Here is a 23,242-nt window from a genome sequence, read left to right as displayed (position 1 = left end):
CCCAATTTTTCCCTCCTGGCAAAACCCTTGTTGGCACTAACTCTTAAAGATACACCACACCCGCTTCCATGGACTGCGGAATGTCAGAAAAGTTTCACTGATTTGCGCAGGTAATTGGAGAGGCACTTGTTATATCGCTTGGTTGTTGCCCCCTACATATATAGCAGATGCCAAACATCATTTACAGAAAAGAGGGGTGGTGTCTGGCCAGGATACGTCAGGACAAGAAGTCGGGGATGTCCTGAAAGGACTCATTCCATTCTGGGGCTCAATAGCCAACAGTAGAGACATAAGACAACTAATTCGAGTTGTAGAAGCCACTGTCAATGTAACAGCTGGAGCTTTTAGTAACATCACTGCAGAACTCGCTGCTGACCGCCTTGTCACGCTTCAGAACAGGATGGTATTAGATATCATCCTTGCTGACCGTGGGGGCTTATGCAGATTGATCGGATCTAGCTGCTGCATTTTTTATTCCAGACAACGGCCCTACAGTATACCAAGCCATCTCTAAGCTACATAAGACCGCTGAGTCCGTTCACCAGGATGAAGGTAATTGGTCTCTGATGAGATGGTTTGGGGGACTACTGTTTACATGGGGATGGAAGATTCTTACCTTTGTCGAAGCGACTTTGGCTATTCTCTTCTCATGTTGCCTTTGCCTACAATGTGGTCCAGCTATATGCGGACTCTGCGCCACCCTGTGTGTTCCAAATCCGGTATTACAGAAAGCAGCAAACACAAAGATAATGCTGCAACAACAGCTTGTAGATTTCATGGCTATTGAAGTCGATTCAGATTAACACCAGCCTCTGGTTTCTTTGCCTGAGTAATGGCAAAAGGAGGGTCTGAGGAAATTCAAAATACGGCCCCATCTTTGCTTATAACACCACTACGCTGTTGCCCTCACTCAGGCCCCTTCAACATTCATAGCGTTTCTTTAACGTTCTATACTGTTGCACATATTACACGACCTTTCCTTTTCCCCGAGCGAAGTCCATTCTGAGACCCGGCTTGAAGCAACTAATTCCCCAGATAACCATCTATTGACCCTTGGTGACCGTTCTCGGCCTCTGCAGTTGTTTTACGAATCACCATCTTCAACACGCAAACACGTCCTGTCGTAAATTAATTCAACCTAGGAATGGCTATGCCACCTGACCTATAGGGTCGGGGAGAGAACACTACCTTAGGGAAGGAATTTCTATTACCCATTATCCTGTATCTTGTACAAAGAATGTTTTCTGGTGGATGATTTGTATTTTTATTGCACCTTGTGGGGGTTGTTGCTTTAGGGGATTCAAGCGCTACAAAAGACTGTGAGCCACAAATTAAAGTGGCAGTCTCCTGAGAACCTACCACTGATGTACTTCTAGGACAACTGTACCTAGCTGCAGCTAATAAATTGAAGTTCCTATGCCAGACAGAGTGTTTCGTGTCTCTGTAATTTGGAAGGCGAACTCAGAAGATTTCAGGCGTACCCTGCGCCGCCAGGCTTAAGAAGCCCGGTTCTTCAGACTCACCTGTATCGTCATCATCTTCGGTCCCACCAGATAAAGAGAGCAGAGCTCAGGACTCGTGGGGTCGCAAACCCTGCAGGTCGGCGGCTGCCTCCCTTAAGGTCTCCAGCGCGGCTGCGCATCTCGGCCGGTATGACAGAGCTCTCTGGGACTCTTTGGAGCGGTTCAGATCCAAGCTCCCAAAGGAAGACCAGAAGGATTTCGAGGAAATAGTCACTGAGAGATCCCTGGTGGCGAATCAGTCGATTAGCACTGCGGCGGATGGAGCGGTACTAGCAGCGCATTCTTACGCGCATGGAGTATGCTCCAGGAGATCGTCCTGGTTAAGACTAACAGGACTGAAACCTGATGCGCAGCAGAGAATCTTGAACCTTCCATTCTCTGGCTCTTCACTCTTCGGCACGCATGCGGACGAAGAGATGGGTCGCATAAAGATCGAGTTGGACACCCTCAAGGCGGTTGGGTTGGAGAAAAAGAAAGAGTTCAAACGCCGCTACAGACCCAACCAGCGCAAGGGGCCTCAACAGAGGGTTCAAACCCCTCAGTGGTCCCAGAATAAGGCCCAAGGAAAGTCACAGTATCGGGGAGGAAAGTCCAACAGAGGTAGAGGGGGACACCAGCAGCAGTCCTCTACCACGGCGAGAGGAGGGAAGTCATGAGCAGTGGCTTCCTCCGCCGCCGTTGCCCACTCCAGTGGGAGGAAGTGCTTCACAACATTTGGCAGAGTGGGACAACATCACAAAAGATCGCTGGGTGCTGAATATACTGCGCAATGGATATGCGCTTCGTTTCCGTGCGCTTCCAAAGGACATACCACCAAAACAGTCCCGTCCTCACCAGTTGCAGCTGCTTCGGAAGGAGGTGAGGGCCTTTCTTCAAAAGCAGGCTATCGAAAAGGTTCCACCTTCTTCTTTTTTTTTTTTTTTTTTTTTTTTGAAAAACCTTTATTACAGTTTCAGAGATATACAAATATGGGCCTACAACCAACAGGCCGGCCGCTAATGCACAGTGTAAACCTAGGCACAGCTTAACATTACATCGATGAAGCGACAAAAGAGCTACTGGAGTGCTCCAGGAGATCGTCCTGGTTAAGACTGCCGCAGCCGCAGTCCATAAACAAACAAAGAAAGGTTTCATATTTTGAAAAAACGAAAAACATCACACACACAAGGCAGAGGGGGTTAATGGCAATAACATGTGCTCCCCGCATCGAAGGAGTAAACAAACCCAAGGAGACAGAGGGGGGGGGGGGGGCAGGCAGAAGAAACCAAATTCGCATGTAGCAGGAGCATATAGGAATGCGCGGGCTAGGGAGACAGGGCAGCATCCATCTCACGCGTCTGGGGCGGGGCGCAAATACCTCCACGATAGGAGTTCCAGGGACCCCACACCTTAATCCACTTCCCAGGCTTGCCTCTCGCCACATACACCGTTTTCTCTCTGAACATACACCAGTCCATGTGTTCCTTCCACGCTGAGACCGTTGGTGGCCTCTGGGAGCCCCACAATTGCGCAATGTCACGCTTCGCTACCATATAGCCCAGAGTCACCCACTGCGTCTGCATCACATTGTAATCAGTCGGCTCCCAGACATTCAGCAAACATCTCCGTGCCTCCGGCAACAAGGCAACATGCGTGACTTCTTCTAACACCGCATGCACTCTACACCAAAACCGAGTCACCTCCGGACACTCCCACAGGATATGGAGGAAAGTCCCCAGTAGTCCACAGCCTCGCTTACACAGACCATCCACCGAATACCCCATACGCATCAAACCAGGCCCCGTGACGTACACTCTATGAAGTATCTTAAGCTGGACGAAACGCAAGCGGGACGGGATAGCCACCTCTTTCGGGGAGGCCACCGCTGACACCCAATCCTCGTCGTCAAGTTCCAAACCGTCGGCAATCCATGTCTCCCGCAATGAGGTCAGCAAACCCATTCGATCATTGATAAGCTTCTTATAAATCAGCGAAATGGTACTATCCGGCACATAGCCGTCCAATACTCTGTCTTCCAACGGGGAATACTCTGGAATAGCCGCCACGTCCGGGAACACGGAACATAAGGCATGATGAACCTGAGCATACCGAAAGTATTCCCTATCGTTCAACTGATATTCAGTTTTCAGCATGTCGAACGTCTTAAATTTCCCTTTCGTCCAGAGATCCCCTACCTTGCTGATACCAATCATATCCCATTTCTCAAAGCCTTTCGTAGTACACAGATAACCCAAACGCTGGGAAGCGTACAATGGCGTTTCCCGAGTCAAGCGATCCCTCCACCCCATCGCCGCATTTGCTGCATGCCACACCTGCACCGCGACTCGCGTCGGGCCAGTCAACCGCGCATCAAGGGACTCCGAGTATAGTGCTCGATTATAATCCCCGCTTGGCAATAACAATTTGTCCATCTCAAAAGCCGGGTTCAAAGCAGGCCCATACATCCCGTGATTGATAGCAGCCAACTGAGAGGCCCAATAATATCGTTTAATGTCAGGGAGAGCGACCCCCCCATCATACCACGGTAGGGTTAGTTTAGCAAGAGCAATCCGCGGCCGCCCATCCCAAAACAATCGACGCTGAAGACAGTGTTCTGCAGGGCATACAAAAAGCGCGGCAGCGACATCATTTTGAACAACGCCGCCCGGCCGAGCGGCGAGAGCGGCAGCCGCCGCCAACCCGCCACATCCGCCCTGAGGCGCTGAAGGGGGGGGAGAAGATTCCGTTCATACCGGGCCACCGGGTCCAGGGTTATAAAGATTCCCAAATACTTGAACCCCGACTGCGCAACCTGGATAGGGCACCCCCGTGGAAGGGGGGGGGCCTCCCCGGAGAGAACGTACACACAAGACTTAGCCCAGTTAATGACCAATCCGGAGTTGCGACCAAAGGAGCTCAACACATCCACCAATACAATAAGCGATTTGCGCGGAGATGCAAGATACAAGAGGATATCGTCCGCATAGAGGGAGACACGATCCTCGTATTCCGGCGTCCATCTAAGGCCACGCATCGAGGGGTGCCACCGCAGCCACTCCGCAAGGGGCTCCAAACAAAGCGCAAAGAGAAGAGGCGACAGCGGACATCCCTGTCGGGTGCCCCTACCCAAAACAAAGGGAGCCGACACCCGTCCGTTGACCACCACCTGTGCCAGTGGGTTATCATAAAGCAATTTCACCCAACCGATAAACCCCGGGCCAAACCCAAACTTCGCCAATGCTGCCCAAATATACGGCCATTCCAAGGTGTCAAACGCCATGGTGGCGTCTAGGGACGCCAAAATGGCCGGCTCACGGATGAATGGCGCTCCAGCGAGAATGCCATGCAGTCGCCGCAGGTTCAAAGCGGTATTGCGATGGGGTATAAAACCGGATTGATCTTGATGAATCAGGTCGCCCACAACCCGGATCAGGCGATTGGCCAGTACCTTGGCAAGGATTTTGGGCTCCGCGTTTAACAAAGAGATAGGCCTGTAAGAAGTACACCGATCCCGCGGCTTCCCTTCCTTATGGATAACAACAATAGTAGCAAGACGTTGGTCAGGGGGGAGGGAACCCGCCGCCTGAGCCTCAAGGAACATGTCCCGGAGATACGGCGCAATCTCATCTGGGCGCAACTTATATAATTCGATGGGAAGGCCATTAGGACCCATGGCCTTACCAGAGGCAATAGAGCGAATGGCCAAAGCAATCTCATCCGGCGACGGGGCCGCATCCATCAATAATTTATCCTCATCAGATAAAGATGGCAGAGCAATGTCTCGAAGCAGTAGTCGAGAGTCTTCCTCCGATCGCTCTGAGACCGGAGAGTAAACCCCGTGAAAATACTCCGCAAAGCAATCAACAATATCACCGGGGTCCGTCACACGCACACCATCCACCCTCTCAACATCCGGCACCACTCGACTCGCTCTCTCCTTCTTATCCAACCAGGCAATCAACTTCCCGGCCTTATCCCCCATATCGTACAAACGCCCCTGTTGCTCCCTGCTCATACTCCTAGCAGATTCGGTAACCAGCGCCTTGTAGTCGGCCTGCTTAAGCGCCAGCACATGCAATCTGTCATCTGTAACACCTTGCTCCAAATCAATCTCCAACTCTGTGATCTCATTTTATAGCCGAACAACCTCCTGCGCCTCGCATTTTTTGGTATGGGAAATGAGAGACAGAGCCTGGCCCCGGAGCACCGTCTTAAAGGCCTCCCAAAGGGAGATGGCGGAAGACACCGACCCCACGTTGTCACTAAAATAGTGTTCCAGGGACTTAACCAGGTCTGCACGGATCGTGGGGTTTCGTAGGTACCAGGGGTTGATCGGCGCCACCCTCCCCTCCTCCACCAAGGCGATATCTAGGTGTAGCAAAAGAGGGGAGTGATCAGATATACCGCGTGCCAAGTGTCGCACTTCCCCGATCATCCCAGCTTGGGCCGCAGGCACTAGCATATAGTCAAGCCGCGAAAGACTACCGTGGGCCCCAGAGTGGAAGGTATATTGCGCTTGTCCAGGGTGTTTCAACCGCCAGCAGTCTATCAGTCCCAGGGTATCCAGAAAGCCCCCCAGCCAGTTCTGGGCCCGAGGGAGGTCCCTAGGGGGGTGCCGATCCTCAACTCCGGAAACCACTGCGTTAAAATCCCCCCCCCCAAGACCAAAACCCCCCCCGGAAGCCCAAGTAGCAGGCGCCCCAAATCAGCAAAGGTGGCCGTCTGCAGGCCCGGCGGCACGTAAACCGTGACCAGCGAAATCAGCATACCCTCCCACCTCCCCACCAGCGCAGTGTACCACCCTCTGTCGTCATGGAGCACCTCATCCACCACCAACGGGAGAGAGGTCCTGACTAAAATGCCCACTCCCCTCGAGCCAGAGGTGAAACCAGAATGGGCCAGAAGGCGATATCCTCGTCTGTTCATGGCATGGAAAGAGTTCCCTATGAGGTGCGTTTCCTGCAGAAACACAATGTCAGGCGAAATACGTTTCAAGAACTGCAGGACTACCCCCCGCTTTATCCTGTCCCCCAGTCCGTTCACATTCCATGAAAGAAGTCTCAACCCCTTACCCCCCCATCCCTCCCAGCACAAACTATCCCCCTCCTGGAGAGCACAATCATAATAGCACAACAAAAAACATTACCCCGCCTTGTGAAACAAACAAACAAACCCCAACCCCACCCCATCAACCCCAACAGAACTCCCCCCTCCCTGCACCCCTGCGTGAGCCCGAACAGCCCCCCCAACCTGCAGTGTGCCTGTCGCCCCAATATGAAACTCACTACAGAAAAGACAAGAAAAACCCCAGAAGGAGGAAAGGGCCCCAGCAAGCCCCCCGCAACCTCCAAATACCACGGGGCAAAGAGTTACAAACTGGAGTCCAGTGCAGCCACAGGTGCAAAACGTTACCAGTCCAGTCCATCAAGAGGATCACAGTTCCATTCCTACTCCGTCAAACCCTCTCCGCTCTCCGCCATCCGACCTTCCCGACCTCGACTCCTGGGTAGGGCATCCAGCCACTCTCCCACCGCCTCCGGCCGGTCGAAGAAGTGTGAGCGACCATCTAACTCGACCCGCAGCTTAGCCGGGAATAGCATCGCATACTTCAACTCCATTTCTCTCAAGCGCCGTTTGATGGCCGAGAATCCCATCCGTTGCCTTTGAACCGCTTGCGTGAAGTCTGGGTAAAAGCTAACATTAGAGTTCTCAAATTTTACTGGCCCAGCCACCCTCGATGCCTGAAGGATAGCATCTCTATCCCGAAAATTAAAAAGTCGGGCAATGATAGGCCGCGGGGGGGCACCCACCTTCGGCGCACCCCTGGAATCCTGTGGGCCCGTTCCACAGCGAAGAACTTGCTGAGCGCTTTGGGTGCTAGATGAGTCACCACTAGATCCTCCACAGCAGACTCCTCCGATCGTTCGGGCACCCCGATGATACGGACGTTATTCCGCCTGGCCCTGCTTTCGGAGTCCTCAAGGCGACGATCAGTCAGGTCACTGGCGAGCTGCAACCTCCGCACCGTCGTCTGCAAAGCAGCCACATCTACCGTTAGGCTCGACGCCGCTTGAGTCAATGAGTCGACCCGGTCATTAGTTTTGGACAGGTCCGCTCTGACCAAAGTGACATCAATCAACACCGAGTCCAATTTATTAGCGAAGGTATCAAATTGCTGGTTCACAGTCGCCTTCATCTCCTCAATGGCCCCCATGACATCCAGCAGAGTCAATTCGGATGATGCGCCCGAGGCCTCCTTGGGCGGCTCAGGCGATTTACGTGATCCACTAGGGGATCCCTTTGGCTGCGCATAGCGGTCCATATTGTTGGCCTGGGAATAGGCTCCCCTCCGGGTAGACTTGGGTTTCAGCTTATCGCCGTCCACTCTCGTCGTCATCGTCGGCGACCACCAAGGTCAGCACCCTCCAGCACCCGGAGGAAGGCCAGGAGATCAGGGCCACCAACTGAAATAGGCCCGTTTACAGTTCAAGAGTCAGGCTATACACTCCGTCCTCCGCGCTGCTCACCCAATGTCCCGACGTCAGTTTCCACAGATCAACTCGAAACCGAAAGTGAAAGCACGGGGTCCGGGGCTGGCCCAGCCTGGCATGCCGCTGTTGTTCACTTCGCACCCGGGCACCTCACCAACTCGAGTTCGGGACCAAGGCCGAAGAAGGCCGCAAACTTCAGATCGCCACAAAACCGGTTCCCGGAGTCCAATTTCGATTTGGAAAACGAGTGGCACCTTAGCGCAAGATCATAAACAGAAGCCCATCGAGAAAACCAGGATTATGACAGGATAGACGTGGGAGGTTGCGGAGGCCCTCGGGAGCCACAAGCCTACGCGGCCATCTTGGTTGCGCGCTAGGCTCCTCTGAGGTTCCACCTTCTCAAATTGGAAAGGGAGTGTACTCACGTACTTTCTGGTCCCCAAAAAAGATCAGGAGCACAAATTTCGGCCGATCCTGGACCTTCGTCTTCTGAACAAGGTCATCGTCAAGGAGAAGTTTCGCATGCTGGCACTTGATTAAATATGTCCACATCTACAAGTAGGGGATTGGATGTGTTCGGTGAGCCTCCAAGATGCGTACTTCCACATTTCCATTGCAAAGCATCATCGCAAGTACCTGCGGTTTGTGGTGGGCCACAAGCATTACCAATACAAGGTCCTGCCCTTTGGACTCAAGTCGGCTCTGCGAGTCTTCACCAAATGCATGGCAGTGGTGGCAGCCTGTCTGCACAGAAAAGGTTTCTTCGTCTACCCATACTTAGACGACTGGCTGCTGAAAGGTCCTTCCCAGCAGCGGGTGAGGCAAGACTTCCAGATCTGTCTGCAACAGTTGCACGATCTCGGCCTTCATGTCAACATGGAGAAGTTAGTGCAGCAGCCCTCCCAAACCATTCACTACCTTGGCTCCGTTCTGGACACAAGCGTGGGAAGAGCGTATCCTTCGGAGGAGAGACTGTCCTCAATGAAACGGAAGTGCGGACTCCTGCTCCAGGTACAGAACCCATCAGTCCGACAGGTGGCATCCCTGCTGGGATCCATGGCGTCCTGCATCTTTCTTATCCCCAACGCACGACTGAGGATGCGGCCTTTGCAACAAACTCTGGAGGACCAGTGGGATCAGTCAACAGGTCGCTGGGAAGATCAGATATGTCTCTCCCAGGCGGCGAGATCCTCCCTCACATGGTGGACTCAGCAGCGGAATCTGATGGTGGGAGTCCTTTTTCACCAGCCACTTCCAGTGCAATCGGTGGTGACAGACGCGTCTCTGCAAGGCTGGGGGGCACACATGGGGTGCCTTCAGATACAAGGGCGGTGGTCGGCGAAGGAACAGACCTATCACATCAATATGCTGGAGCTCCGAGCAGTCCACCTTGCTCTGAAAGCTTTCCTCCCGGCAATCGAGTCCGATTCGGTCCTGGTCCAGACCGACAACACAACAACCATGTTCTACCTGAACAAACAGGGCGGACCTCGGTCACGTCCTCTCTCCCTGGAGTCTCAGGCGATCTGGCACTGGCTTCTCGCCTGGAACCTCTCGGTAGTGGCAGTGCACCTTCCAGGAGAGCTCAATATCAAGGCAGACGCACTCAGCAGGCACTTCGAAGATCAGCCAGACTGGGTGCTGCACGACGAGGTGGTGGTGGACCTTTTCCATCGTTGGGGTAGTCCGGAGATAGATCTCTTCGCAGACGACGAAAACACAAAATGCCACGCCTTCGCATCCAGATTCCACCGTCCAGGGACAAGGGGGAATGCGCTTTTGATGGACTGGTCAGGGACATATGCTTACGCCTTTCCTCCTCTGCCCCTGATCCCCAAGGTGGTGTCCAAACTTCTCAGATCCAGCATGACGATGCTTCTGATTGCTCCAGACTGACCACGGCAGTGGTGGTACCCGGACCTTCTTCATCTGTCGGTACTTCCACACTGGAGACTGCCTTGCAGGCCGGACCTGCTGACCAAGATGGACGGGAGGATTCTGCATCCCAACCTTCCCTCACTGAACTTGGCAGCATGGCTCCTGAGGTCCTGCAGTACGGACATTTGAATCTGCCTCCCGATTGTATGCATATTTTGAAGGAAGCAAAAAGGCCCTCCACAAGAGCGTCGTATGCGTTCAAGTGGAAGAGGTTTTTTCTTTGGTGTAGAGAACATCACCTTGATCCTACGAAGGGGCAGGAGGATGTCATTCTCCCTTAGCTTCTGTACTTAGGAAGAGCAGGGTTAAAGTATGCTTCTATCAGTGTCCATTTATCTGCCATTACAGCGTACAGGAGATCACCTAGTCAGCCCTCCTTTTTCCAAATGCAGGTGGTCAAGGTCTTCTTACAGGGGTTGAAGAAGGTATATCCCCTTGTTCGAAACCCTTCTCCTCCGTGGGAGTTAAACTTGGTGTTATCAAAATTGATGGGCCCGCCCTTTGAGCCAATCCATAGAGCTTCCTTGCAACATTTGTCTTGGAAGGCCGCTTTTCTGGTAGCCATTACATCGGCACGCAGAGTAAGCGAGATCCAGGCTCTCTGTACTAAGGAGCCTTACGCTGTTTTTCACCATAACAAAGTGGTCTTAAGGGCACATCCATCTTTTCTCCCTAAGGTAGTGTCTGATTTTCATATTAATCAGTCCATTTCCCTTCCTTCTTTTTTTCCAAATCCAGCGACCACGGCTGAGCGGTCGCTTCATTCCTTGGACCTCAAGAGGGTACTTAAGTTCTACTTAGAAAGTACCAAGGGCGTCAGGAAGACGGATCAGTTATTTGTCAATTATGGCGCCATGAGAACAAGCTTCCCAGCCGCTAAGAGATCCATCTCCAGATGGATTGTGTCCTGCATTACCTTAGCTTACCAACTGGCGAAAAGGCCCTTACCGGTGCCGCCTAAGGCGCATTCCACTAGAGGGAAAGCGGCCACTGTTGCCTTCTTGCATGATGTCCCGATGTCAGATATCTGCAAGGCGGCGACCTGGAAATCGGTTCATACCTTTACTAGGCACTACTGCCTAGAATCTGATTCCAGGGCTGATGCTCAAGTAGGCCAAGCCTCCTTGAGGAATCTATTTGGGTAGCTTAGTTTTTTCTTTCTAAGCCTACTGATCAGGTTTCTGTTTTTTTCCCTTTGCCCGCAGGGAGATGAGGTGAGGCTTGCTATTCTATTCTAATGCTTATGACTATTGATGAGGATCCTCTGGAAGAGAAGGATTAGTTACTTACCTGTAATCCTAGTTCTCTTCCAGGGGTATCCTCATCAAAGTCATAAGCAACCCTCCCGCCTCCCCGGGCAAAGGATAGTTATCTTTTGAAGATGTTGTTAATTCTTTGTGCCATGGCTTTTTCAGTCTCTGCAAAGAACAACTGACCTAACTGTCACCCCTGAGGCATGATGGGAAGTTGGGGGTCAGGTGTGCCTTAAAGGCACGGTGTCAGTTTATTTCTATGCAGCTACAAGTTAGCTTTTCAGTCTTTTTAGACTAGGTGTTTGCAATGCAGCCTGGGAGCTTCCTATGCTTTCAGTGATTTATGAGGATTTCTACTTTGTGCTGAGCATTAAAACAGTATCTAAAACAAGTTTTGCGATTGTTTTCTCCTGTTTCTAATGCATGTTTTTCATTTATGGTAGAGAATCCTTATGGCATGATTCAGCTCTGGTGTTTAGTAGGCTGCAGTTGCTTGTTTTTATAAATATATATATATATATATATGTGTGGCACATATAATATAGTGTTTCCGGGGTCCCGCGCATGGGCGGGAATATTCTAATGCTTATGACTTTGATGAGGATACCCCTGGAAGAGAACTAGGATTACAGGTAAGTAACTAATCCTTCTAACATAATTAACAATTGAGATGTCTGAGATTTTTTGCATGTTTTATGTTTATCCTCATTCGGTGATATGTTCTTGATGAACTTTAGCTGGTTTAGGGGGAATTCACAAGTAATGTTGTATTTTCGTTGATGGTGTGTGCAGCCTGAACACACACCACAAACTCTTTGTACGGAGCCTCTCAAAAGAGATAGGAGCACAGAGGCCTTTGTGTGTGAAAGGGTGCTGCGTGCAAAATCATTGCTCAGTGGGTGCATTGTTAAGAATGGTATGCAGGGATGGCATGCTTCGAAGATGACTGCAGTGAATGCTATCTTTTAAATGACAGAAAAACACGCGAGAACGTTTCTGCATGTTTCTTCTCTTTGTTTTTCATGCTGCAGTGTGATAACGTGTTCCCTTTTTTTTTCTTGAAGGTATTCTATATATTGGAAGAAAAGGTTCACTGAGCAGCCCTTAACTGACTTCTGCACCGTGATAAGAACTAACTCGGAGGCTTCCTTAGGTAATCATGCTCTCCACTGTTCTCTCTTGTATGGCGTCCTCCTTCTGCCTGTCTAACAATTAAAGTAATAGTGCTACAACCCTTTTATGAATCCATCTGTCATCACATGCTTCCCCACAGCCCTTTCTTAATCGGAGCAGGGTTTACTTGGGGGATAAAATTAGATGTTCTTCTCCGAGGCTTTTTATAAATCATGAGTGCTGCTGTTGGTGAAGGGGTTCTTGTTTATGTAGTGGATTTAGTGGTTGACGGAGAGGTGTCCTATAAGTGGTTGCACTGGCTGAGGTGGCGATTGACCTCCTCCCCCTTTTGGACTTGAAGAATCAATTTGCTATCCTTAATTTAAGTATGTAGTAAAGTTTCTTGAATTTTCTGTTTACCATCACTACCTGAAATACTTTCAAGCTATCAGCCACCTTTGTTTGAATAATCTGGGGCAAAGTAGGGTTAGAAATGTATTTTTCAGATTTTTGTTTATATGTGCTGTTTTTCATTCATCAGAAGAACAAGAAAATTATTACCTGCTATGTGATGTTTTGCCAGAAGACAGAATACTAAGAGAACAGCTTCAACAAAAGAGATTGGTTAGTCCTTCTTATATTGTTTTGATAACGAGCAAAGATTAGCACAGAAAATAGATGCATAAGACTGTGCCTTGATAAACTTGGATTTTGGTAGGGTGGATTTTGTTATTCTGTGTGTATTCTTTTAGTTACATTATTCTAACATATTGTAGATGAATCCAGAACCTCTCTTCAAAAATAGTAAAATAGCCGGTACCCGTCATCATTGGGTATTTTTCTTTTCTGTTTGGAGAAGGTAACTTTACTTATTCAGTCTGTTTAACCTTTGTCGCAAACACATGCACATGGTTTTTGAACGTCAGTTGCCAGATACAGATAGCATACGAACATAATTTGGATTGAGTTCTGTTTCTGATGGAAATGACCTAATTTACAGTTTTCAGCTTCTTTGCTTAGGCAACGTGAATCCATTAGACATATTGCGATCAGTTGTGTCATCCCTTCAAAGTCAACATGAATAAGTTTGAGGGACACAACTAGGCTTGCAAAAAAAGATTAGGAGGTTGATGTTAAACCTACTGACAAAATTGCCTTTTATGAAAATCATTTACACTTTGTCAGCTACCATAAGTTGGGGCATTGTCTGCTAATGTAGTCACCTCAGACCATAACCAAAACATGGACATCAGGACGAGGAGCCGATTCTGGGAAAACATGCTAGCCATCTCAAGATCACCTTTTAGACCTCTATTCCTTTGTCTTTATGGTAACCTCTAATAAACTCCACATCAGCCTTGAGCTCACAAATGAATATATGTATTCCAGTGTATCCTGGAGGCCCTGCACAACTTTATCAGGTTAAACCATGGCCCCAGCCAAAACGTACCAATCCTGGATGTTATGCACCATTGATGCATGCGTATCACTCAGCATCAAGACATAACTCGGCCATGCCTAATAAGATTTCAAATCTACTATCTTTGTTCATATTTCGTTTGACAACCTTAATGTTTAAAGAGCTTTAGGAGCTTGGAATGACAAAGGAAGCCTGTAGGAGGTTATGCAAACCCTCATTATTGAAATAGATTTCAACCGCATCAGTGAAACTTATAGGGCTCGGAAAAGAGTGTCTTAGTACATTTATTTAATGCATACTGTCCCGTTAGTCCATGCCAAATGTATTACATTTCCATTTGAAAACTTTTGTAGTATGACCATGATATAAATTCACGTTTTAACTCTTTAACAAAGAGACGTATGGCTGCCAACTGAAAGTCCCTATAGCCTGACCCTATTTGGTTTTGATTCCAGCTGATTCCACCTCATCTTCAGATTTCTACTTCTTCCATTGTGTTACGTTTTGAAATCATACATTGGCGTGTCTCTGGTATTTCCAAACATATTTTCAAAAAGACCCCTGAAAGGCACTGAAAGATGGCGATTCTGAACTAGTTTAAAAGATCGTTGGCGATAAGCTCTATAATTGTATTGCAACTTAGTCTTCTTTAGAAACTTCATAGAGTTATAGCCCTCATGATCACGCTCTTAAAGCTCTGGCTGCACTGCAGTCATGAATATGTAAATATATATATTTTTTTTTTGTATTTCTTTTTATTAACCCCTTCGGTGCTCATGACGGAACGGTTCCGTCATGAGCCACGGTTGAGCTGTGCTCATGACGGAACCGTTCCGTCATGACCACGCCCGCGCAAGATTCCGTCAGCACAGCGGCGGAATTTGCGCAGCATGGAAGGGGTTAAAACAATTCGACAGTCATACACAAATTTTGTGACAGGCAAGAGCAAGGTACAAACGGCCACATATTACACAGTGCAAAACATTTCATCAGCAAATTTCTCTAGCGATCAGGGGGGTGCATGAGCCTCGTCTACCCTCTGCCTGCTCGGTGGGGGACATATATCACCTCTATAGTGGTTCCAAGCTCCCCATATCTTGATCCACTTTCTGGGGCAGCCCCTGGCGACAAACACCGACCTCTCCCTCCACATGCACCAATCTAGATCTTCTCTCCATTTCCCGAGCCCGGGAGACTGCGCCGCACCCCACAACTGCGCAATATTCCTCTTCGCTACCATAAACGCTAGCGTCGCCGACTGTTGAGTGTACATGTTGAGATCATTGGGCTCCCAGACATTTAGCAGGCACCTTCGCGCTTCCGGGCGGTTGTCTACACCCAGCACGGCACGCATAACCCGGTGCACATCCCTCCAATATGCTTCTATCCGCCGACATCCCCAAAGGATATGAAAGAAAGTCCCAGTGTCTCCACACCCCCTTCTACACAACTCGCTATCCGCCCGACCCATGCGAACCAGCCCGGGACCCGTTACATATGTCATGTGGAGAATATTGAGTTGTACCAGCCTAAGTCTAGCCTGAGTCGCCACCACCCTAGGGGAAGAAACCGCGTCCTGCCAGTCTTCATCGTCAAGCTCAAGACTTTCACTATTCCAATTGCCCCTAAGGCGCACCAGCGGATCTTCCATATTATTGATCAATTTTCTATAGATGAGAGAAATAGTTTTCTCAGGAATATAGCCATCCAATAGTCTGTCCTCCAGCGGCGAGGCCTCCGGCAGCCACTCCCCCCCTCCCCCCCCCCCCCCCCCCAGGGACCCGCGCCCGCAACGCATGACGGACCTGCAAATAACGGAAGTACTCGGCATCCGCTAGGTCATACTGCTCCTTAAGGGTAGCAAACGGCAAAATCTCGCTCTGACCCCACACATCCTTAATCTGAGTGATCCCTATAAGATCCCACTTATCAAAGCCCTTGGATTTCCAGAGGCTCCCCAACTGTTCGGAGTTCCAGAGAGGCGTTGCCCGCATCAGCCTGCCGTCCCACCCCAAATGCTTATTAGTTGCGTGCCACACCTGGACGGCATGCGCCGTGGGCCGGTGAGTGGGAATCTACCCTGCCTGGCATACAGCGCTCTGGTATACTCTCCCCCGGGAAAAAAACCACCGGTCCATGGCATAACCGGGATCTCTCGGGCCACAATATATCCCGTGATTAACTGCCACCAATTGGGCGGCCCAATAATATTTCCTAATATCGGGAAGGCTGATACCCCCGTCGTACCAATTCAGGGTCAGCTTGGCGAAAGCGATCCGGGGTCTACCATCTCATAGGAGCTGCCTCTGGAGGCTCTCAACCTCCTTAAAGTAGGATCCAGGTACCGTATCCATCGGATTGTGAAGTGCATATAGAAAACGCGGAAGGGCCATCATCTTAAAGAGGGCCGCCCTCCCCAACATAGATAGAGGAAGAGATTTCCAACGCACTACGTCCGCTTTAAGGCGCTGCAAGGGCGGGTCCAAGTTACCGGCGAAACGTCGCCTCGGGTCCAGTGAAACATAAATCCCGAGGTATCGGAAGCCATCAGTGGCGACCGCTATTGGGCAACCTGGAGGTATCCGTGGCGGCGCACCAGCCAGCTCATGGATGAGAGACTTGGACCAATTGACTGTATAACCGGAATACCTACCAAATATAGCTATGACGTCGAATAAGCAGACCAACGACCCAGAGGGAGCAGCAAGGTAGAGCAGGACATCGTCTGCGTATAGGGAGATCTTATCTTCCCACTCAGGAGTCCACCGCAACCCCCGAATAGAGAGGTCCTGCCGAATCCAAGCCGCGAGCGGCTCGAGTGCCAGCGCAAAAAGAAGCGGCGACAGGGGACAACCCTGACGTGTGCCTCTGCTCAACTGGAAATCCCTGGACTTCCGATTATTCACTACCACACGGGCCATCGGATCGGAATAAAGCAGGCGGACCCAGCTACAGAATACCGGGCCAAACCCGAACTTACCCAGTACTGCGAACAAATACGGCCACTCAACCATGTCGAATGCCATGGTGGCGTCCAATGAGACCAGAGCCGCTGACTCCGTTATCGTTGACGCTCTCCCAGCACCCCATGTAGGCGGCGCAAGTTGAGGGCTGTATTACGATGGGGCATGAGCCCGATTGATCGGGGTGTACAAGGGTAGTGATGACCTTTCTTAATCTCGTGGCCAACAACTTTGCCAGAATTTTAGGTTCCGCATTAAGGAGTGATATAGGCCTGTAAGATGAGCGCTGTGTCGCCGGCTTGCCCTCCTTACGTATAACCACTATGTTGGCGACCCTTTGGTCATACGGTAACATTCCTTTACCTCTACAGTCTTCAAACATTGCACGGACCTGGGGAGCTAGCCTACTCGCCGCCAGCTTGTATAATTCCACCGGGATTCCATTCGGACCGGTGGCCTTCCCGGACCTCACCTCCCTAATCGCCTGCGCCACTTCCTCATCCGACAACGGGGACTCCAGATACGCCCCGTTTGCCTCTGAGAGTGCGGGGAGCCTCACGTCCCTCAGCAGTCCACTGTTCTCTGCTTCCGAGTAGACCCCGGAAGCGCTATATATGGAGCTGTAGTAGTCAGTGAACGCATCGGCTATGGCCTGTGGCTCTGTGATAAACTGAGAATTCTCACCTTGCAGCTCGGGCACCAACCGCGAGGCCCACTCCCTCCTGTCCAACCACGCGATCAATTTCCCGGCTTTGTCCCCCAATTCATATAGTCTGCTCTGTATCCTACCGCACTGCGACTGCGCCCTGGTTTTCGCAATATGGTGCAGGTCTGCCTGCCTCAGCCGTAGCCGGTGAAGGCCCTCCGGAGTTACCCCTTGAGCTAACTCATCCTCCAACTTCAGCACCTCTTCCTCCGCCCGCACCAGCTCGGCCTGCCCATCTCTCTTCTTTCCCGCTATGGCGGACACCATCTCCCCCCTGATGACTGTCTTATACGCCTCCCACAGGGTCTGTGCGGAGCTCACTGAACCTTGGTTCTCTTGGAAGTAGGCGTCCGTGGCCTTGATAGCAGTTTTGCGGATAATTGGATCCAACAGATACCATGGGTTTATTGGAGCAATCCTACTGGCCGCGGCCCTCCCCACCCTCAGTTGAAGCCACACGGGGGAATGATCGGAAATACCGCGCCCCAAATGACGGATCTCTTGAATGGAGTGGACCTGCGCCGCCGGAACCAGAATATAGTCAATGCGCGACAAACTGCGATGCACGCTCGATACATGGGTATACTGCTTCCCAGTGGGGTTTAAGGTACGCCACCCGTCAACCATCCTCGTTGTTTCAAGATAATTGAACAACCATTTCTGAGAGGGCAGCAGGTCCCGCGGCGGGTGCCTGTCGACATCGCCGGCCACCACCGCGTTGAAGTCTCCCCCCATAACCAGGATACCTAGTAGGAAGGTCAGGAAGATGGAACCCAAATCTTTAAATGTATCCGGCTGCAAACCCGGGGGACATATACAGAGATAAACGTCACCGATCATCCTTCCCACTGACCCGAGACCCCCACATAGCGACCACGGACATCTGACCAGGAGGACTTTATCGTAAAGGGGAAGGCGTTCTTAACCAGTATACCCACGCCTCGGGATCCGGACGTGAACCCCGAATGTGCCACCATTTTGTACCCCCCTCTGTGTAAGGCCAAACATTTATTTCCAGGTGAGTTTCCTGTAGGAGGACCACATCAGGGGCGTGTCTCTTGACAAATTGGCTAACCATTCCATGGCTCAGCTTGTCCCCCAATCAATTAACATTCCAACTGAGGACCTTGATCCCCAAATCTCGCTCAGCCCCCATTTCGCCAGCACGACCGATGCCCCTCTCGCTCCGCCCAACAATCCGACAATGTCGAATAACAAAATGCAATAACAAATTCAAACACAACACAATGCCCCCACCACCCCTGCCACCACCCCTCCCTGCACCCCTGCTGACTGGGAAAACCCATAACAAACTGGCAGAGTGCCTGTCGCCCTATCCCCTAAAACAAAAAAAACACTAAATGTAGTACTGAGGAGGAAGCCCACTCGCCACCCCCGGGTCCCCAGTTGCGAACTGTATGTGTCCCTTAGTGTCCTTCAGCAGTTCATACCGCCGTGCCTCGGCCCCACAGCAAAGGTCTCTCCTAGGGGCCCCCTCTCCCCCATACCTGACCATAAGAAAGCACCCTCGGGGCCGCCGGCCAACCTCAGTTCAGCTCCGGTGTCTCGTCCGCCTCAGTTCCGCGCCGTCCACCAGCACCCCGATCGTGTCGGCTCTCGATCCAGTCCGCAGCCGCCTCTGGGGACTCAAAGAACCACACCCTCCCCCCACTCTCCACACGCAGTCGCGCCGGGAACATCATGGCGTATTTGACCCCTTTTTCCCTGAGTTGTTTCTTGACGGCGAGGAACGTCTTCCGTTGTTTCTGCACCATCTGGGTGAAGTCTGGGAAGAATGAGAGGGTGGCATTCTCGAAGCGAAGAGGGGCCGACGCCCGTGCCGACTGCAGGATAGCATCTCTGTCTCTGAAGTTCAGAACTCTCGCAATAAGCGGACGGGGGGGAGCCCCCGGCCTGGGGCGCCCACCCGGGACTCTGTGATGGTAAAGAATTTCCCAAGGCCCTTAGGCTTTAGATGATTAAGGATCAAGTCTTCCACGAAGAGATCTGGTGCAGGCCCCTCCGATTTCTCGGGCACCCCCCAAATGCGGACATTATTCCGCCTTGACCTCCCTTCATAGTCATCCAACTTGCGCTCAGCCAAGGCACAGAAACCCTTGAGGTCCTGGACTTCCCGCTGCAGACCTGACACGTCTTCCGCCAGACCGGCCGTTTTAATGTCCAGAGACCGTGTCCACCTTGTGCTCCAGAGATTCCAGCTTGCCCTCATGGGAGGACCTGACCCTCCTATGGCAGTCATTACATCCTGCAGAGTTAACTCCGGAGGGGGGGTCACCGAGTCCCTCCCGGCCTTTAACGCCTGTCGCTGATCCGTGTACGGGTCTTTGGGCTGCGTGTAGCGATCCAGTTTGTTGGACTGAACCTGTTTGTTGCCTTTATTGATTCCGGGCTGGGACTTCTCAGCTTCCACTCTGCTCCCCATTTCGCCAATCTACGGTCTCCAGATCCCAGTGGAATATGTAAGTATTTAGTGATAACCTGAAACCGGGAATCTGCTGTTTAGTAGCATAGGATTATGAGCGGTCTTGTCCAGGGGAGATTGTAGAGGGTTGAAAGCAAAGACTTTCAGTTAGTAATAAACTAGATAATAAGCAAGCATTGGCATTGCCAATAGGTCTCACCTTAGGGACTTTATAAGTGTCTGGCCATGCAGAACATTATCCCCCACTCGCATGACCACACACTCCAACAACACATAGTATGCTGGGATCAGTAGGGCAAATCTTATAAGTAGAAACGTGAATAGACAAGGCCTACTCTTGTTGGCTACAAATAGCAGAACTGGAAGAAGCACAGCATCTGACATGGGTAATCTCAAAATCTAAGCAGTCTGGAGAAAGAAGAAACTGTCTAAAACTGTCAACAACCACAGGTGCAAGCTCCACTCCAACAGCAGGCTGTGCTCGGGCCAATCCAACCAAAACTGTGCTTTGCAATGCAGAAAAACAAACAAGGGAGCTAAATAAAAAGAGGCATGGCACAGCCAGTCCTAGCTGTGTCACAGTGATTGTTTACTTAGTTTCAATCATGCTTAGTTTCAGTGATGCTGCACAGCAGCTGCACTGCTGTACAACATGGCTAAAAAACATTGACAAAGCCAATAGTGCTCTTGTAGGTGAGACCTGACTTTGCAAATCAATTTCTTCTTATAACAGCTGCCTCCTAAATCCCAACTCCTGTAATGTTTTAGCTGTGTGGGCAAACAGTGACATTTTACTACTCACCCTCATTTTACAAACTGTGGAACTCTTCGGACAGGGCTACATCACATAATGGCATGTGCATTTATTTTGCCCTGCAGGACAGGGCCTTTAGCAATGCTTTGCTGGATGTGCCTGTCTGTGTACACCCCAGGCATGCTGTAGTTCACTACTCACACAACAGCGCTTGACAATAATAAATGGCTTCATTGGTTCTTGTGTGCGTACCCCACAAAAATAACACACAAGTGATAAAGATGGTCAACAAGGGTTTATCTGTGTATGCTGGTTTAGGCAAACAAAGCGCTTCCTGCTAACTTTAAAAGAATACCTGTGCCATCCACCTTCCTGGTGCTTTTGCATTTCTTATTGTTACATTTGGAAGGGGATACCGAGTCTCAGACCTAGGTCATTTGCTACACCAAGATATGACACTATGCGTGACTGTGAACCACGGCTGTAACGAGTGTTCCTTAAACCCAACCTCCCCTCTTGTGGCAGCTACAGACAAGCAGCCAGTGTTTAACGAGAAACTGACCTGGGCAAGGCCTTTGAACGGGCGTGGAAACGGTACTATGACCCGGACCTCAAAACACAATATCGTGCGGCCATCAAGGACTACCACAAATCCATCCGGAAATCAAGACCCAATTACTTTGCAGATAAAATTAAAAATAGCCGCAATCCAACAAAATGCATTTTTTTTTTTTTTTTTTTTTTTTTTTTTTTAAAAACCTTTATTTGTGCATAGTAAAAGAACAAATACGGGCCTACAACCATCAGGCCGGCCACAATACGGTTGAGCACAGAGACAAACAATACATCCCCTGTGCGTCAAGGTCAAGATTAGCAACGATTCAGGATTCATACACTGGAGGGATCCTTGACACCGGGGGAAGGAGAAGTGAAGGTTAATTTTAAGGTTTTCAAAAAAAAAATTTATCGGGAAAAAAGTCAGTAAAGGATAGAAACAAGGAGATTCGAGTCCGCAAGTCGGCTTCATACACTGGAGAGCAGCAGCATCATTAAAACAGCCATAGAAAATCTCATACAGTAAGGCGATGCAATTAGATAACAGGATCATCACAGTAGTAAATACGCACCCCCTAAAAGCCGCCCCCACTCAATCCACCCCACACCCGGACCCCGAATCGAAACAAGTATAGCGCAGAGACATGAAAGAAAGAGGCCCATAGAACTAAAAAAGAAACAGTAAATTACCCCCCCACCCTACACCAATGCGGAGGCTATGGCCTACCCCCCCCCCAGCATAGTGCCTGTCGCCCAATGAACCCGAAATATAGACGAGAGAGAAAGTAGGAATAGAGTAAAGAAACTAAGAGAAGAAAGAAGAAAGGAGGCGGGGAGGAGCCCACGTATCCTCAGGAGCGCCCGACACCACCGGCCAACCAAGCCTCCACACACTGAAACCCCACTACACCCAAAGGCGGTCGTGGGAAGATAGCATGTAACACCACGGAAATGAAGGCAGACAGATCGCGACGAGTGCGCACAACATAAGTAGACAATTCCAGTCCCAGTCCAGCCCGGCCGTGAAGCCGTGATGATAGAAAGTAATCTAGCCCTGGCCCGATCGCGGGCGTACGATTAGACCCGCCCCCTCGTGAATGCCCCGCATCCCGAACAGACAAAGACAATATGGCCACTTGGGAGAAGATGGAGAAGTAGAGTCACAAAATGGCCGCCGATCATCTATTGAGGTCCCCTTGCACACCATATAAAATCCAGACCTGGCTTGTAAAGTACATGAGTTCCACATAAAAGGAGTCGTAGGCCACCGTGAACAGTTCCTCGAGGTCGCCAGGTGTAGTTCAGCTGGAAACTCCTGCGGGCACGGTGAGGCAGGCAACAACAAAGCAGGCAGCAATGACCGGGGAAACAACGTATCTGCCATTGAGCAGGAGAGCGATTGATCCTGAGCGCCGGGAAAGCCAAATGCAGACACCAGTGTAGCACCGTTATACCCAGTCGTTGCTTCCCCGCAGGAGGACCACAGCACTGGCAGACTCACGTCTTGTTGATCACAAACGGGGCGCTCACGGCCCGCAGCAGACAGTGTAGAGTCGAACCGCTCACTCAGCGTTTGCAAGCCGACACACAATTGCAGACGAAAGTCCCGCAGGGCAGCCAGAACGGAGCCGTATGTCAGCGGAAGCTGCGTCCCCCCAACGGCAGCAATCCGGGACGGCACTGGGGAGCTGCAGTCTGGTAGAGGGAGGGCGAAGCGGGCAGCGGGCGAGACCGGAGCATCACCCCCCAGCAGCGAGCAGGCAATCAGCGCCATGTTTTACCGTTGAACGGTACCGTGGCCAGGGGGGGGATCGTGACAAGGAGGCAATTCCCAACAGGTCTGCGCCGCAACAGGTGAAAGCCAGCAGTCTCTTCCCCTCCCTCAGGCTCTCTTTGCAGCCGACTAGACCATAGAAGAAGGGGGTCTGCAGCCTTCTACAGCGTGGTCCACAGAGCGGGGTAGGAGACCCGCCACACCGGGGCTTACCCTCTGGCTCCAGCCCATCAGATGCAGGGTACAGGAGGTGTCCGGGCGTCTCTCTCCCGGCTCTTCTGGCGACCGTGCGTGGCGTGAGGCGGGATCGGGACCTCGGGCTCAGATTTG

The 23,242-nt window shown here is 50.9% G+C and overlaps 1 protein-coding gene across 2 annotated transcripts in view; it reads left to right on the top strand.

Moving 5' to 3' along the window:
* Positions 1 to 23,242, top strand: part of ZNF277 (zinc finger protein 277) — a 733,870-nt gene that overhangs the window by 272,677 nt on the left and 437,951 nt on the right. For both annotated transcript variants that reach the window (XM_085653187.1, XM_085653186.1), the window contains 2 exons: positions 12,249 to 12,337; positions 12,839 to 12,921. In XM_085653187.1, the coding sequence (XP_085509313.1) occupies positions 12,249 to 12,337; positions 12,839 to 12,921 (172 nt within the window). The remainder of the gene's footprint in view (positions 1 to 12,248; positions 12,338 to 12,838; positions 12,922 to 23,242) is intronic.

The sequence above is a fragment of the Triturus cristatus genome, chromosome 4_1 (genome assembly GCF_964204655.1).
Source record: "Triturus cristatus chromosome 4_1, aTriCri1.1, whole genome shotgun sequence".
NCBI classification, from domain to species: Eukaryota; Metazoa; Chordata; class Amphibia; order Caudata; family Salamandridae; genus Triturus; species Triturus cristatus.
The sequence above is the reverse complement of the archived record's forward strand: the minus strand, read 5'-3'. Positions and strand labels throughout refer to the sequence as shown.